Source organism: Salvelinus namaycush, chromosome 41 (genome assembly GCF_016432855.1).
Source record: "Salvelinus namaycush isolate Seneca chromosome 41, SaNama_1.0, whole genome shotgun sequence".
NCBI lineage: Eukaryota > Metazoa > Chordata > Actinopteri > Salmoniformes > Salmonidae > Salvelinus > Salvelinus namaycush.
This window is the reverse complement of record NC_052347.1, coordinates 1,344,540-1,362,924: the sequence shown is the minus strand read 5'-3', so window position 1 is coordinate 1,362,924 and position 18,385 is coordinate 1,344,540. Positions and strand designations below refer to the sequence as shown.

The 18,385-nt window shown below is 44.1% G+C and overlaps 1 protein-coding gene across 1 annotated transcript; it reads left to right on the top strand.

Annotated features, from left to right (window-relative positions):
* The first annotated feature begins 3,577 nt into the window (after window positions 1–3,577).
* LOC120033942 (integrin alpha-IIb-like) lies at window positions 3,578–17,243 on the top strand. Its single transcript, XM_038980346.1, has 28 exons — window positions 3,578–3,582; window positions 5,664–5,794; window positions 5,965–6,062; window positions 6,494–6,665; window positions 8,326–8,370; window positions 8,677–8,720; window positions 8,806–8,871; window positions 9,036–9,088; window positions 9,263–9,338; window positions 9,490–9,625; window positions 9,853–10,041; window positions 11,009–11,054; window positions 11,189–11,296; window positions 11,854–11,909; window positions 11,997–12,148; window positions 12,522–12,632; window positions 12,792–12,859; window positions 13,117–13,264; window positions 13,541–13,633; window positions 14,177–14,256; window positions 14,535–14,615; window positions 15,172–15,277; window positions 15,512–15,664; window positions 15,847–15,945; window positions 16,212–16,328; window positions 16,541–16,642; window positions 16,828–16,950; window positions 17,208–17,243. Exons 1-28 carry the CDS (start codon window positions 3,578–3,580, stop codon window positions 17,241–17,243), a joined length of 2,694 nt encoding a protein of 897 aa, XP_038836274.1.
* Window positions 17,244–18,385: the final 1,142 nt, after the last annotated feature.

The window sequence follows — 18,385 nt, the reverse complement described above, 5'->3', positions numbered from 1 at the left end:
TATGGAACGGTCTGCCTACCCATGTGAGAGACGCAGACTCGGTCTCAACCTTTAAGTCTTTACTGAAGACTTATCTCTTCAGTAGGTCATATGATTGAGTGTAGTCTGGCCCAGGAGTGTGAAGGTGAACGGAAAGGCTCTGGAGCAACGAACCGCCCTTGCTGTCTCTGCCTGGCCGGTTCCCCTCTCTCCACTGGGATTCTCTGCCTCTAACCCTATTACAGGGGCTGAGTCACTGGCTTACTGGTGCTCTTTCATGCCGTCCCTAGGAGGGGTGCGTCACTTGAGTGGGTTGAGTTACTGACGTGATCTTCCTGTCTGGGTTGGCGCCCCCCCTTGGTTTGTGCTGTGGTGGAGATCTTTGTGGGCTATACTCGGCCTTGTCTCAGGATTGTAAGTTGGTGGTTGAAGATATCCCTCTAGTGGTGCGGGGGCTGTGCTTTGGCAAAGTGGGTGGGGTTATATCCTTCCTGTTTGGCCCTGTCCGGGGGTATCATCGGATGGGGCCACAGTGTCTCCTGACCCCTCCTGTCTCAGCCTCCAGTATTTATGCTGCAGTAGTTTGTGTCGGGGGGCTAGGGTCAGTTGGTTATATCTGGAGTACTTCTCCTGTCTTATCCAGTGTCCTGTGTGAATTTAAGTATGCTCTCTCTAATTCTCTCCTTCTCTCTTTCTTTCTCTCTCTCGGAGGACCTGAGCCCTAGGACCATACGTCAGGACTACCGGGCATGATGACTCCTTGCTGTCCCCAGTCCACCTGGCCTTGCTGCTATTCCAGTTTCAACTGTTCTGCCTGCGGTTATGGAACCCCTACCTGTCCCAGACCTGCTGTTTTCAGCTCTTAATGATCGGCTATGAAAAGCCAACTGACATTTATTCCTGATTATTATTTGACCATGCTTGTCATTTATGAACATTTTGAAAATCTTGGCTCTCTCTAATTCTCTCCTTCTCTCTTTCTTTCTCTCTCTCGGAGGACCTGAGCCCTAGGACCATACGTCAGGACTACTGGGCATGATGACTCCTTGCTGTCCCCAGTCCACCTGGCCTTGCTGCTATTCCAGTTTCAACTGTTCTGCCTGAGGTTATGGAACCCCTACCTGTCCCAGACCTGCTGTTTTCAACTCTTAATGATCGGCTATGAAAAGCCAACTGACATTTATTCCTGATTATTATTTGACCATGCTTGTCACTTATGAACATTTTGAACATCTTGGCCATGTTCTGTTATAATCTCCACCCGGCACAGCCAGAAGAGGACTGGCCACCCCTCATAGCCTGGTTCCTCTCTAGGTTTCTTCCTAGGTTTTGGCCTTTCTAGGGAGTTTTTCCTAGCCACCGTGCTTCTACACCTGCATTGCTTGCTGTTTGGGGTTTTAGGCTGGGTTTCTGTACAGCACTTCGAGATATTAGCTGATGTACGAAGGGCTATATATAAAATAAACTTGATTTGATTTGATCCATCATGCAAGTCCTTTCCAGTCTGGTGCTGGTTCTGAAGAACATTTGGACACTCTCCTTCCTCTGGGACCTCCTCTGTGAATTTGTGGGCACTGCCATCTTCCTCTTCGCCAGTCTGGCCTCGGTGGTGCTATGGCCCCAGCTTCCAGCCTGGGATGGGAGCCTCTCCAGTCCCACCTGTGATCATCATCTGCATGATTGTCTTCCGAGTCAGACCCATCCTTTCTCTCGGACGCCCAGTCCCTCTCCGAGTGCCACCCTGACCCCCTGCATGTGGCCCTGGCGTTTGGGGCCTCTGTGGCTTTGGTGACTGTGTGCCTGGGTTCTGCTACCTCTGGAGGAGTGGTCCACTTGAACCCGGCTGTGACCCTGGCTCTGGCTGCAGGACTGAGGGTGAGCCCCTGGAGAGCTGTCCTCTACGTGGGGGCATAGCTCCTCAGTGCACTCTGTGCCTGTGCCCTTCTCATGGGAATGGTGCCTGCCCCGCTCAGAGGGCATTTGGGTACTGAACGAGGTGAGTCACGTCTAATTCATTTTTATTTGATTCCAGGTTGTAGTGAAGTATTGTTTTTCTGTGTTATTATAGCTTACGAAAAGTCATTATTAGAAATGTTTTGCCAAAAATGTCTTTGTATTTTTGTGTGGGCTTAATTGATTATGGGTGTTTCTAAAAAAAAATACATTACTCAATGAGTACAGGTCTGATATCTGTAAAAAAAAATCTTTCTCCAGGTAGCCTTGGGTGTCCACCCATGCCAAGCCTTCTCAGTGGAAACAGCCATCACCTTTCAGCTGGTAGTCTGTGTCCTCGCCACATCTCGACCCAAATCAGCCTTCCACCTCCTGGGTCCTGTAGTGGTCGGCTTGTCTGTCACTTTGGGAAATCTAGTAGCGGTAAGGAAGATGCCAGATCCTACTTGTGTTAGTTCTAATTCTGTCTGACCATGGGTAATTTGATGATTTTTGCCAATTAAAACATTTTGTAGATCTTTACTTTTTTCCTATGCCCCTCTGTCTCTCTCTTTTTCTCCCTCACTCTCTCTTTACCTTCCACCTCTAGATTTGTTTTCGCTAAATTGAATAATGTGTTTCATGTCCTCTGTGCAAGAGTTTATTAAAACTGAAACTTTTGAGTCGTCCTACAGAAGTTGTCCGGCCCAAAATAGGAATAATCTGGGAAGGGGTTGGGTGTTATTGACCAGTGTCTCCTTAATCGCTCAAACCCAGCTCTCTCTCTCTCTCTCTCTCTCTCTCTCTCTCTCTCTCTCTCTCTCTCTCTCTCTCTCTCTCTCTCTCTCTCTCTCTCTCTCTCTCTCTCTCTCTCTCTCTCTCTCTCTCTCTCTCTCTCTCTCTCTCTCTCTCTCTCTCTCTCTCTCTCTCTCTCTCTCTCTCTCTCTCTCTCTCTCTCTCTCTCTCTCTCTCTCTCTCTCTCTCTCTCTCTCTCTCTCTCTCTCTCTCTCTCTCTCTCTCTCTCTCTCTCTCTCTCTCTACACGATGGGGTTTCCCTGGTGACTGGATTGCAGATTTTAAAGAACTGTTTCCGAAGGACCCAAACAAACCTTGGAACACACCGTGGAGTAGTAGAGATGGAAATAATTCTCCAACCATTGACCACAGTTGACCAGTGACCGATATCTGACCACTGGTGTACATAAGTACTGATGAGTGAAGAAACCTGAAAGTTGTACACATCTACAGTATTCATGCACATCTACAATTAAGCTATAATAATATACTCTGCTGTGTTTTCTGGGAGACAGCTCTCTCCTCTCTTTTGTATTTGTCCACTGTTTGTTTCCTTTCCGGCTAGTTCTGAAATATTGTTTTGTGTTTTGTGTGTAGTGTTTTGTTCAACTGAACAAAACACTAATCCACCATCTCAGGTTCTTCACAATCATGTTATTTGTCAGTTTGACTTCATTTTGTGCATCTTTGTACCTCTGAGGTGTAGAACCATCTGTAGAAGCAGAGAATTTATATTCAGACCAAAGCCTAGAAATGTTAATGAGTGTCCAAGGTGATTTCAATCAGGTCAGTTGAAGTAGGGGTACCAGTTGTGTAATCATTCACATTATGGGACAGATCACTATGATATGTCTTTTTATATACCGCTATCATGGGGTTTGTCCTGTAATACATATTTAAATGATAACTGTATGATTCAGTAAAATGTTCTTTATTATATAAATCATTTAACTTTTTTTTTTCACTATATTGAAACTGAACATACTGTAATGTTTTTCATGTCCTCTGTGCGAGAGTTTATTAAAGCTGAAAACACCAAACGTATGAGTCATCCTACCATGTGTACAGGGTATTAAGGGAGTGTGAAGCTACAGGAGTCATTTTGTGTCAGACCCACGCACATTTTCCATCTGTTTCCATGAATTGTCAAGCCCTGGGGAGGACTCATCTGGGAAGGAAAGGGTTGGATGTAATTGACCGTTGTCTCCTTAATCTCTCAAACCCAGCAACCCCGCCCTGTGCGTGTGTCTGTGTGTGCTTCTGTCATCCTCTCTCCCTCTCTCTCCCTCTCTTTCTCGCTCCCAACTGAGAGAAAAAAATTGAAAACATTGTATTTGGATCCACCTCAAGATAGTTTTATACGTTGGTTACGCACACTCTTGAATCGTGTACTTAATGCATTTTTTTTTTTTTCAATTTATGTTATATGAGCGACATTGTTTACAAGTTAATATAACTCTTTAAATGTATGTGCTCATGTGTGTGAGAGCTGCAGTTTTGTCCTGACAGACTCACATATCTTCACTTCATTGTGCAAAATACTCTCTGCAAAGTCCTATATACAGGAAGCAGTTAGTTACACTCCACTCACTGCAATGCAATGAGAGCCGCAAATACGTGTCGCTTAGCGAGAAAATAATCCTTCAACTCACATCAACAACTCTGCACTATCTATGACAGCCCTCTCGACATTACTGTGTAAGTTCCCTGCCTTGCGGAAAACAAACGAAGATGATAAGAATTACTCACATAGGAAGAACACATTTGGCAAGAAATTTGGATTACAGTTTCACTTGCGGTGAGGGTACTTTCCTTTAGGTGAGGGAGTTGTCAAACTTCCGCCCTCCTAGAGCTGCCCCGGTCAACTGTAAGTGCTGTTATTGTGAAGTGGAAACGTCTAGGAGCACAAAGTGCTAGTGCTAGGCCACACAAGCTCACAAAACGGGACTGTTGAGTGCTGAAGCGCGTGGTGCGTAAAAATGGTCTGTCCGCGGTTGCAACACTCACTACCGAGTTCCAAACTGCCTCTGGAAGCAACATCAGCACAATAACTGTTTGTCGGGAGCTTCATGAAATGGGTTTCCATGGCTGAGCAGCCGCACACAAGCCTAAGATCACCATGAGGAATGCCAAGCATCGGCTGGAGCGGTGTAAAGCTCGCCGCCATTGGACTCTGGAGCAGTGGAAATGTGTTTTCTGGAGTGATGAATCACTTTTCACCATCTGGCAGTACATCAGACGAATCTGTGTTTGGCGGATGCCAGGAGAATGCTACCTGCCCCAATGCATTGTGCCAATTGTAAAGTTTGGTGGAGGAGGAATAATGGTCTGGGGCTGTTTTTCATGGTTCAGGTTAGGCCCCTTAGTTCCAGTAAAGGGAAATCTTAACGCTACAGCATACAATGACATTCTAGATGATTCTGTGCTTACAACTTTGTGGCAACAGTTTGTGGAAGGCCCTTTCCTGTTTCAGCATGACAATGCCCCATTGACAAACGAGGTCCATACAGAAATGGTTTGTCGAGATCGGTGTTGAAGAACTCTCCTGCACAGAGCCCTGACCTCAACCCCATCAAACACCTTTGGGATGAATTGGAACGCCGACTGTGAGCCAGGCCTAATCGCCCAACATCAGTGCCCAATCTCACTAACGTTCTCGTAGCTGAATGGAAGAAAGTCCCTGCAGCAATGTTCCAGCATCTAGTGGAAAGCCTTCCCAGAAGAGTGGAGGCTGTTATAGCAGCACAGGGGAGAACAACTCCATAATAATGCCCATGATTTTGGAATGTGATGTTTGACGAGCAGGTGTCCACATACTTTGGGTCATGTAGTGTATATGCTGGTATTACTCTTATATTAAATTGGGCAAGGTATGTGGAGTTTGAATGGCTTTTCATCAGATGCTTGTCTGAAATCCCAAAGAGGTTATTTTAACCCTAGTATTTTCTGTCCCACAGCATCAGTGTTGTGGTTGGGGCCCCCAGAGCAAACACCAGTCAGCCAGGAGTCACTGAGGCAGGGGCTGTGTATCTCTGTCCCTGGGCACAGACAGGAGGGGCCTGTACTACCATGACCTTTGACACAAAAGGTAATCCTTTAAGTATCAAAAGTCCTATTTATGCATTTCTATTTTTTTAAATTAATGCTGTGAACATATTAGCATACTGTAGATCAGTAAGTAAGTAAAGTAGGTATTTATTTATTCTGGGCTCAATTAAAAAACAGGTTGACAAACTGAGCTGTCTGATGTCAATACAGGTGATGAGGTTTATCCTCACCAGAACTTAGTGATAAGGTCTTCAAAGTCCCACCAGTGGTTTGGCGCTACTGTGCGATCCTCTGGAAACTACATTGTGGTGAGTTTTTCCAGCCATTGTAGCACATTACTCTTCGCACTGTCTCCGACTCTTTGAATCCTCATAAACCAGTCATTCATTGTGCTGAGTCTGAAGGCCGCTGTGTACAGTCACCGTGCAGTATAGAATGTATCAGATATCGATCCTCGAAATCTTTTACACAACCCTTCTCCCTCCCGTCGTTTATTTTCTTTCTTCTCGCACTGTCATTCTCCTTCTAACATTCTGTTTCTCCCAACCACCGAGCCCCTATCTTTTTCTACCAATGTTTGTATGATTCTGGTCCTTCTTAATTTACTTTCTTTCTCTTGCTGTCATTCCCTACATCACTTTGTTTTACCCTTCTCTTTATCTCTATATCACTTTCCTTCTCCCCCTCTTTCTCTTTCTCTCTCCTCCCTTCTCTCTCTCCCTCCATCCCCCTGCGCCAGGCCTGTGCCCCCCTGTTCCACTGGAACGTGGTAGACGTGGGTGAACGTGATGAGGCCCAGAACACTCCAGTGGGGAACTGCCTAGTGTTGAACACACTGACAGGGGAAACGGTCAACTTCTCCCCCTGCAGGGACATCATGACTGAGAAGGTTTACAAAGCCCGGAAGTACAGTAAGAGATATTAGTCATGCCAGTAGTACCTGTACAGTACAGTAACAGGTTCCTCTGTTGTCCACTCAAAACTCAAAGGCTGCGGTTATGCATGCAGCCCAATTCTGATCAGAATTGGGCTGCCTGTGTAAACGCAGCCAAACAAGCATCGAGTCAGAACTGTGGTGGTAAATGAGGATTATTGTCCCTGCTATGCCACAGAACTACTAATGTATTCCTTCTTAAAACAGCAGTTGACTTCATGTTCACACGTTTGTCTGCTGTTTTTTTTCTTCTACTCTGTGTGTTTTCATCTTTCATCCTAATCTTGATTCTCAGAGAACGACAGACGATACTGTGAAGTGGGATTTAGCTCCGACATAACAAAGGTGCCCGCGCTCCAAACATTTCTCATCAAACTTGATCTTTTTGATTCATATAAGGTTATATATTACACAGTAATGTAGCAGATTAGATCAGTAATGGTTAGATCCACATAGTTTGTGATACTGTAAGGTAGTAATTACACCAACAGTGTTATGATACCATCTATAACAATGATTTGATTGGTTTCTTGCTGTTCTATTCTAGGAGGGAAGGCTCCTCATTGGTGCCCCTGGAGGCTACTACTTTCAAGGTAACATGTGCCATCTGGTGTTTCGTAGTGTGTAAAAAAAAATGATTAGCCTGGTTAAACTAGATTGCCTACCACACTGATGTAAAACTGCTAGGACATAAAATTGCTGGGGCATAACATTTGCTGCTGTGTCATTGGAGCTGGATGCCACACTTGCTGAGGCTGCTGGGGAATGGGGGTCGTTTGCTTCTGCTGCTGGAGCTGGAGCTATGACCAAAAATGGGGTGGACAAACAGTAAAATACAAGAAATATAAAATGTCACCATCTATGGTTCTTAGGCTGGTGGCTTCCATAATTATGGTGGCTTCCATTATTGCATTCATCAACACTCCTAGGATAAATGTGTACATTAATAGCCCTGTTGTTAGGATGTCTCCAGGAAGGTTGATGATGACTGAGCATGATGAATTATCAAATTACTAGTCTCGTAAATAATGTCAAACATTGTTAATGTGGGAGGCAACCTGTCTGCTTTAGTTTACTAATATTACCGTGGAATATTATGAAATAAATATGTATAAATATGTGTAAACATTAGTAAAGTGTCTTCTCCAAATGCTGTTTGTGTCACGCCCTGACCGTAGAGATCTTTTTATTCTCCATGTTTGGTTGGTCAGGGTATGACTCGGGTGGGAAACTCTATGTTCTTTATTTCTATGTTTTGGCCGGTATGGTTCTCAATCAGGGACAGCTGTCTATCGTTGTCTCTGATTGGGAATCATACTTAGGCAGCCTGTTTTGCCACCTTAGTTTTGTGGGATGTTGTTTTTGTTAGCTCTGTGAAGCCTACAGAATGTGACGTTCGTTATTCTTTTGTTGTTTTGTTTGGTGTTCTGAGTAAATAAAGAATCATCCACTTCTAGCAAACCAAATGCACCTAATCAAGGGCTTGATGATTAGTTGACAAGTTGAATCAGGTGTGCTACCCCGAGAAGAGGTTTGAGAACCACTGGCCTAAAATATTCGGTCCAATGATATTCAGCGACTTTATCATTAGTTCAATAAACCAGAAAGGTTGATGCATTACACTGGTTCACCAACAGGGTATTCTGTGGCCGCTGGCGAGTTTACTGGAGACTCAATACCAGGTGAGAAAGTTTCCGTCAAAAGTGTCCACACAACCAGATAATTACTAAGCTGGTCCCAGTTTGTACTATCATTCCAACTCATTGTCATGCCAAACATTTGTTCATGTTTGCCATGACGAGGAATGGAATGTTAGCACATTGGGCCACAGAGTGGTGCCCAGGCTAGGAAATTACACTGTTAGTAACTGGTAGAGATAGTGACAGCTGTACAAGATGCAAAAGGTTGAAACATTTCTTAATACTTAATGAATTAAGTCTGTTTTATTGTGTTTAAAATCCAGTACAAGTATGTATTTTCTGTTTCAGATTATGTGGTTGGAGTGCCTAATGACCGCAACACAGCAGGCTCAGTAAGGGCTCCCGATGGTGTTATGATCATTTACTTTTCATGTTAATTTATTAGAGAGTGATCTAAGCTAATGTTTTTTTATCCAGGTCAAAATCTATAATGGAAATACACTTGCCTTTTTGAGAGTGAAACACACATTCTTAGGCTCTCAGGTGAGACTATACTTACATAATCATATTTTATTTGTATTTACTTGTTTACAGGAGAGTGACGAAGTGATCACTATGTGACATGTCTATACAGATAGGGCTTTGTTTTGATATCTGAGTGATGAGCAACGTAGTCCACTCAAAACCACATGCAACTTATCTTGCAGGTGGCCTCTTACTTTGGCCACAGCGTTGCAGTGACTGATATTAACAATGATGGGTATGTCAGAACTCTCTTTCTTACTTTTTTTTTGTCCATAATCATTGAAGCATTAAACATGAATTAACCATCTGATAACATCTAAGCCACTGGTCACCGGTTTGCTGTCTCGAGGAACCATGAAAAATAAATCAAATGTCCAGCCATTCTTGCTCTGTCCTCTGTTTACTACAGACGAGATGATATCCTATTCGGGGCGCCCCTCTTCATGGAGCGTGTGTCGGGCCAGCAGTTGCAGGAGGTGGGCCAGGTGAGTGAAAACATTTCGACCACCCAGGGCTCATCAGGTTATCAAATAAATCTATGTTCATAGTGTGCAGTCTCCATTCACCTTTAATTAACAATTGTTTTTATACCCAGCACTTGCTCCGAGATAATGGATGTGTGTAATCCTTTCCCAGGTGAGTGTGTACCTGCAGAGAGGGCGCTCCACCTTCCACTCCAAGCCAGACCAGAAGCTGACAGGTTCCCAGGTGTACGGACGCTTTGGCAGCACCATCGCCCCCCTCAGTGACCTGGACAATGACGGTTTTAATGGTGAAGCTCTGATATACAGTCATTTGACTTATAATATATGTATCTTCCCTTCTAATATAGTAACTGCCTCAGGGGCAATTTTTGATTTCATGATTCCCTCTTGAAATGCTCCATTTTCTAATGGTGGGGAATGCTTTTGTTATAGCAGTGTTTCAATGCACTCTGTCCATGGATTACTCATCACTGGAAAGCGTTTCTGTCTCTCTCGCTCTCCCCCTCTCTCTCAGATGTTGCTGTGGGAGCCCCATCCTCAGGCATTGAAGGGAGGGTTTTCATCTACATGGGGACTAGCGATGGACTGTCTCCCCAGTATACCCAGGTCATTGAGAGTCCCTTCCGGTCCCTAGGTCCCTCTCCAGCACAGTTTGGCTTCACCCTGAGAGGAGCCACTGACATTGATTCAAATGGCTACCCAGGTTAGTCTGAAAACAAACTCTTCGGAAACTGTGGGCTTGCTTACCTTGATTTAGAATAGATGTGGATTTGATTATATTTGGGTTATACATGTGTTTTGACTTGAATAATTGATTCTAGCCCAAAATCGTGAAATAATAATCTCATCAAGATTTCAGAAGTTATGGAACAACAAACCTTACTCCGCCAACCATTCCCAACAATGTCCCTACCTCTCTTGTCAAGCCACAGTGTCAATCCTGCCAAGACCACTTGGAGATGTCAAACTGTAAGATCACTTGGAGGTCACTCTGTTCCCTTACGTCTCCACTATCAGCCTCTGGCGCAGTTCAACAGCAGCAGCAAAGATTGCTGTTGTCCTTTTCTTTGTAGCTGACTACTACCCAAGGACATATTGCCACTACTTAACAAAGTCCTTGTTCCTTTCAGTCCCAGTAAAAACGTCCCCTGGAGGCAAAAGCAAAGTTTCTTGGACACACGAGCGAGAAACAGAAAGGCCACTCATCCAGTGGAGGGGCCGAAATTTGTCGGGGGAGAGAACTAAATGGAGATACATTTGGTGTCTCTTGGAGACTAGTGAGCTACTCAACACAGCAATGCTTTTTGATGTGCAACACCTCTGGCTTTTAAAGATACTCCCCAGTGAGCCCGCGACAGTTCAACTCTTTGAGACAAACTGGTCACTGTGAAAACGATTTCTTTTTTTTCCAGCTGACCTCTTTCCTTAAATAGTTTTGTTTCCTACTTTTAGTTTCTTAGGAGTCACTGTGATATGAAAGCAGAGGTCCTGGCTGTTACCAAAGGGCGATCAATCCCATGGACTATTTTTTGGTACCCTTTCATGAGAAAGTGCTATCGATAATGTCACTTTTTCCCCAAAGCTGTTTCATGACCCTATATTTCTTATGTTTCAAGACTAGAAAAAGAAGAGCTTGCAACTTGTTACTATCAATCTTTGTTGCCTCACAGATCTAATTGTTGGTGCATGGGGAGTCAATAAGATTGCTGTGTACAGGTACAGTAGTGTGAGATAAACAGTTTATTTGTTACTTTAAAATAACTTGAGAAATGTTATCTGTAGAAGTTTAACATTTTGCATTCACAATGTACCCAGAATGTCTATTCTCTGTCTGTATGGGGTGGTACCAGGGCTCAAGCCGTGGTGATGGCAAAGACCCAACTCTCCCTCTACCCTGACTTCCTGAACCCAGATGTGAAGGAGTGTGAGCGCACCACCACCAACGAGCCTGTGGCCTGGTAAGGATTATTCTCATACCAGAGTATCATACCGCTAGTGTAGGCATTAACCATAGCCTCGAAGTTGTTTGGTGCTGCGTTAATTATGATGTATATTTGATATTTAATTTTTTTCGAGGGGTGGGGTGGTGCCCTTCACTACAGACACTATCGGTCCGCTAATACAGCACTATTAAAGGTCCAGTGCAATACTTTTTTTATCAATGTTATTTTTTATTCTGATTTTACAGGGGGTGCTGCAGCACCCTCAGCACCCCTACTTCCCGTGGCTATGTCATTAACCCAACTCACTGCTGCAGGAATGTTATTGTATTTTTGGCCAACTGGGAAGAACATTTCTGATGGACAAATGTTGGTGGGCACGGCAAGAATGCACGTATTGGCACTATGTCGAATTCCTGTAGTGTCCTAGGTGCCTAACATATTATCGAGATGTGTGACATGCCTGGACAGTTCCTGGTTGTGTTAGACTGATCTTTCCCGTGGTGTCGTGTGAATTTGTTATTGTAAATTCAGAATGACATTATGACTGATGCGGTCTGTCTCTCTCCTTACAGCTTCACAGTCATGATGTGCATTAGTGTGTCTGGCCACAGCATTCCAGAGGAGATAGGTAGGAGACGCATACTGAAGTCATTTATTCCTGAGGAAACATATATATATTCTCCTTGTTCAAGATACTCTAAATCCACACTTGTAGTTCTAGATGCAGAGCTTCAGCTGGACAAGATGAAACAGCCAATGGCCAGGAGGACCCTGTTGCTGCACACAAATCTGCCCCAAGAGTATTTCCAGCTAACCATTCAGAGAGATGTGGGAGTGGTCTGCAGGAACCAAACCGCTTACCTAAGGGTGAGTTGCTTGTGCCAATTTAGCCAATTTATAGGCCTGTATTTTGTATTACAATGGTCAGAGCTCAAAACCTGAAATAAAACCATAATGGTGCAGCAGTGTTCTTATCAGGCTGATGCTCCCAAGTGGCCATTCAATTGACGTGACACTACAACAGGCTCCAATCACAATACAATTAGTAACCTCACAAAAATGTTGTGAACACTGCCATTGTCAGTGGTAACAGGAAAAACCTGAAAGGGGAGTAGATTGATATTGTCTTAACACTACGTGATCCACTAAACTGCAGTAGATCTTTACTGAATTTAAAATTGAATCGAGGGTAAATTGCATCGATGTCAGTACTGCATCGTGTCTCTCTTTCCAGCATGAGTCAGAGTTCAAGGACAAGCTGAGCCCCATTTTCATCTCCCTGAACTACAGCCTGTCCAACTCCAACTCCCAGGAGACCATGCTGCATGGCCAGAGAGCTGTGGTCGCACAGGTGACATCACACATTACATTCCTAATGTATTAATACATTTTAGTTTGCAAAGGAATAACATGTTATAAGTGGTAATTACATAGTTGCAACCTATGAATTAGCAAATGTGTTTGTTTCTTTGGGTATACAAATGTGTGTATGTATCTGTGTGTTGTGCAGACCAGGATCATTCTGGACTGCGGAGAGGACAATGTCTGTGTCCCTGACCTGAGGCTGACTTCTGAAGCGTGAGTGTCAAACTCCCCTGAGTTCCACATCACTCAGTAGTGTCATCTGTTTTCGTGGTCACTCTACATTTTCAAGACATTGGCCAAGTGATATCTCATGGGATCAGTGTGAGGGAAAATAGGCTTACATTTGACTTTTTATTTGTACTACGAACCATGCAGGTAACTGAATATCAGGGAAATGATTGTCTAGTCAGAGCATTTTATTCCGGTCTACTATACAGGCCTTTACGCCTCTACCTTTGACCCATCCTCAGAGGTACCGGCCGTCTTCTGATAGGGGATGACCACCCTGCTCTGCTGGTCATCACAGTGGAGAACCGAGGAGAGGGGGCCTACGAGACCGAGCTGGAGATACGCCCACCTGCCAACACACACTACCAGAGTATGGTGACTGACAGAGAGGTGACTGTCACTCTCCTGCTCATAATAAAAGGGAATTGTTAACAGAGTGACATCAACTGTCCCACGCATATGACCTACAGGAAAAACTATGAGCCCAGAGTTTTGCTGGTCATGTTACGTGGTCAGCATTACCTACTGGCCCTATGTAAAACACACTGTCTGAGTCTGAAATGGCACCCTATTCCCTATACACAGTAGTGCACTACTTTTGACAAGAGCCTCACGGGCCCTGGTCAAAAATAGTGTGCTATATAATGAGTTTTCCAACTCTCCCAGGGCTTCAGCAGGTTGATCTGCGCTCAGAAGAAGGAGAACCAGACGGTGGTGGTGATCTGTGAGCTGGGAAACCCTATGAAGCAGGGCCAGAAGGTAACCACCATGTCATTAAATATAGTGAAAGTAAAAACCCTTGCACGAGCCAGAACAGCTCATTGGAGCAGGAGCCTATCTCCTGTTTCTGTAGCGTGAGGCAGCTTGATGGACAGGACACTAATCTATCACAGAGCCTTAACCCCAATCTCCTTAATGCTGTCTGAGTGCCAAGCAGAGACCCATCAGATCCAATTATTACAGTCTGTAGTATAACTTGGCCGGGGATCGAACTCCCAGCCTTCCAAACTCTGGCCGGACACACTGAGTTGGCATAGAGTTGCACATAGAATAATAGTAATTCAATAGGATTAACCATAGCTAGTGCAAGGGGAGGGGTAGGTGTGAATGTGTCACCCAGACATGTCACTGTGTGCTCTGGGTTCCTGTGAATGTGTGAAAGCATCAAGGAGGCTTCCGGCCATTCTGGGTCTTTACTGTCAACGGACGTGGATGACATGTGACTATGTGTTTGCAGTAGCGCTGTTATCCTGTCGGTCTGAATGATACTGTACAGTATGTTTTTCTCTCTGTCTGTCGTAGCTCCAGGCCGGTCTGTTCTTCAGCGTGGGGAACCTGGAGAAGGTGGAGAGCCACGTGTCATTCACATTACAGATCAAAAGGTTGAGAACAACACTTTCGTCCCGTCTTGTGATTTTAATGCCCTCGATGCTACCAAGGCATTGTTTTTGTGTTGTTAATACAACATTTTAATGGGGAAATCAACACAATGTAAGGCACGTTTGGAGTCTCTGAGATACATATAGTTGACATGCTTGTTAATCCAAGTTGTCTGTATTTTAGACATTCAAGGTGTCAGCTGAAGGTTCATGGCTTTTCTAATGACACAAGGGAAATGTTCAACATTCGTTCAGCTTCTTCCCTCCTTTATAATCTCTAGCAAGAACAGCCAGAATCCTGACAGTAATGTGGCCCATCTGAGGATCGATGTCAGCGCTGAAGCAGCTCTGGAGATGCGGGGGTGGGTGGGCCTTCCTTATTGTCCTCCAATTATCATCAGAGCCATAAACTGTGCTGTTTTGTTCTACCATGGAAACGAGCACTCCTCCTGTGACACACTTTCTGTGTGACAATTCAGAGCTGCCTTGCCAGACTAGTAGCAGACTGAATATCTAGTATCCAAAAGGGATTAGTGATGTTTGCCATTGGACGATGTTGTCCTAATGCGAGCGTATTACGGTACAGTAACAGCATGGTTTCCTCTTGTCCTTGTAGTTATTGGCTTTCCCCGGACATGTAGTTACTAATTATCACCAGGACTACTTAACTATATGAGTAAGAGGTGCAAATTAAGCATCCTGAAGCAGTCTGATCCCTATATCCCACTAAGATCAGTGAGAAATGAGGCCATCTGTCGGATGCCAGATCTACTGTCTGCACTACCATGCATGACAACAACCATATGTGTGTTGGCAAGACAGTGCAAGAGAGTACAAACCTATCTAGGACCAGGCTAATGTTCTCAGTGTAGTCCTCAACATTTGGTCCACCCTTGTAGCCTGTTGTTTTTTGGACAGGGGCTCCTCTCCACCTGAGTGTGTCTTGCCCATTGCCAAGTGGGAACAGAAGGAGCAGCCTGACGACCTGGATGAGGTTGGCCCGCTAGTGGAACACGTCTATGAGGTAACCTTATATTGTTCACTCAGTGGTTCACTCAGAAAAGAAACAAAGCGTTTAAGACATTTGTCTCTCTGAGGTTGGTGCAGTTCTAGGCCAAAATGCATAACATCTATTTGAAGAGTCCATAAGGCCGTTATAGAGTGTTTGCATACATTATTTCATATTTATACAAAGACAATGAGATACAAGTTAGTGAGTGAAATCTGAAAGCATGTGTTTTTGTGTTGAAACACTCAGTTGAGAAACCTGGGTCCGAGCACGGTCAACGCCAGGGTGGTAGTAGAGTTCCCCACCCATCACCATGGAGACTTACTTCTCTATGCGTTCGCTAACGCCTCCGAGGACTTCCTCATCTGCCACACTGACTCCCCTGACATCGACCCATATCAGGTGAGAGAGGTAGCCATGGTGTGGCCCTGCAGTGTGCCAGACAGCAAATCTTTCTATAACGGAAAAAACATGTTTTTCCATTCATTATGTTTTATTTAAAGGGAAAGCAAAAAATATATTTTCTATTATTCTTTTGATGTTTTGGTTATATGAAACTGGAGTATAGTCTTTTGTTTTGGCAGTTGGTTAAGACCGGGAATGCTACTGTTGGTACAGTGTACAAGGTTAAACAGAATGAGGTGGAACGACTGGAGCCTCAGCGCAAAGAGACCGTTCACGTGGTAAACAAGTGTCGCTTCCTGCGATTAACATAATGACGTGCATCAGTGTACAATCAAACTGTCTTGTCTTTACTTGATGCTGTACAGTAGGCTAGTTCCACTTTACTGTAATTTCAGAGATAACTTGCAATATTCTATATATGCCACAAGAGGGGGTTGTACAACAAAATATTGCATCTCTCAGGTGGATGGGGACATTCCATTGATGTGTCATGGGGGGAAAAACGTTGACACTTCGGTGTGGTCCTCTCTCGATTTCTCCACAGAATTGCACAAGTGGAGATACCTGTCTGAGGTTTGTGTGTGAGGCCAAAGGTCTGGAAAGAGGCTGGAGCGCTGTGGTGAAGGTGATGTCCCGACTCTGGGTACAAACCTTCCTGGAGGTGAGAGAGAGAGAGAGAGGCTAATACGGGAGCCTATAGCATATCACAGTGACATATTTTCCACACAATCTATCACTATAGCTACAATCATAGGCAGAAAGGAAAAGCGCTCCAAGACAGCTCTGCATCAAATTGAGATAGCATTTTGTAGGATCTTACTACTTTGATATTATTCCGTAATGATTATGAAACCCTCATTCTGTTTCCCCTAGAGGCCTTATGAGAATTATGTCCTCCACTCTATAGCACGCTATGCGGTTATAGATATGCCCTCTAAGATCCAGCCTGAAGAGCTGCCAAGTGGACAGGCTGAGGTAAAAAAATTAACCAACGTTTCCCCTTTCTACTTCTGCAGGTGTGTAGACAACATTTATTTACTATTGACGTAAATTACTTGAGGCATATACACACGACCATATCTCTCAAAGCAACCATTTCTTCAGTAGTCATTGGACAAATTTAATTGGAGCCAGTTGACCATGTGTGTATATGTGTGTAGACCCAGACCAGTGTGGTGTGGAGGGCTCCTGATGGAGAGAAGGAAGTGCCGGTGTGGTGGATCGCTGTGGCTGTGCTCTCTGGCCTATTCCTCCTCGCTCTGCTAGCTCTGATCTTCTGGAAGGTAATGTACTGACATAGTTCAAACAGCAGGTGGCGCAAGATTGGGCCCCATAACTGGGGAGCATTTAGATGGCGCTACTCAGCTATCACTTAAGTATTGATCGCTCAGTCTTTTTGAATTCTATGTTTTTCTCAAACCTGTAACTATTGGTTCGAATGGAGACAAAAAAGGAGGGGACATAAAGGAGAATGACACACAGGAAACCTGAATCAGAAAATAATATGTGTAAATGTAAATGTTTCGTGTTTATGCTTCAGGTGGGGTTCTTTAATCGCAACCGTCCCCCCGTGTGATGATGATGACAATGCAGAGCAGCTGGCTGGGGCTGGACAGCCTGAATACGCTGAGATGCCCCCAAACACAGAGGACAAGCAAGAATAAACAACTACTGTATCACCCTGGTGTTTTATGTATTTATTTGTTTTGACAGACACCCACCCATTTTATGAGTTTTAAACCGTTTCACATGGTTTGTAAATGTTGCAATTGGCTTCTTGTTCTACTCCCTATAACTGCACACTTTCTGAAGATGCACCATTTAAAAAATAACATGTTTTTTTAAAGGGTATCTTGTAGCTATTCTATTTTGTATTAAAATAAACATATCATCTTTACCATCTTGATTTAACACTCTGTGTCCTTTTGAAGCCAAACTTGCCTTCCAGAGGGGATATCCTTGTTAGTGTGATGGCATCGGCATGCTCTATAAGCAACCATTGTGTTAGGGAGACCATCATGACTCACTGAAGGCTGAGCCAGCTTCCTGTTATTGTAGAGGGGAGACCCTAGAGTGACAATAACGCTCAAATTAAATGTTATTTATCACATGCGCCGAATAACAAGTGTAGACCTTACCATGAAAGGTCTACTTACAAGCCCTTAACCAACAGTGCAGTTCAAGAAGAGTTAAGAAAATATTTACAAAATAAAGTAGGGTAAAAAATTATAAAAGTAACACAATAAAATAACAATAACGAGGATATATACAGGGGTACCTGTATAATCTGTACATGTAGGTAAGGGTGAAGTGACTATGCATAGACCAGGCAATCCTGTGTTTATGCAGCTCATCGAAAAAAATAATAAGAAATAAATACCCAGATATGGCAAGAAGGGTACAGTACTTATACCTATTGGTGGTTTTCTGTTACACCGACATTTTATATGCATTTCAAAACAAATTTGAATGAATAGTGGCTATTGTGCAGGCAAACAGATAGGTAGCCTACTTTTAAGTGAAATGGAACACTGTGTACTTACATTGTAATTACGCTGTCCTCCTAATGGGGTTTGAGATGGACTTATAAGGGCCCATAGACCTTCATGGGGGCCCATCTGTGAACACACTCTACTTTGGTACCGTCAGGGGGCGATCACGACCACCAACAAGGCAGAGCAAGCGTCCCCTCCCACGTAGCACAATGGAATTGTGAAG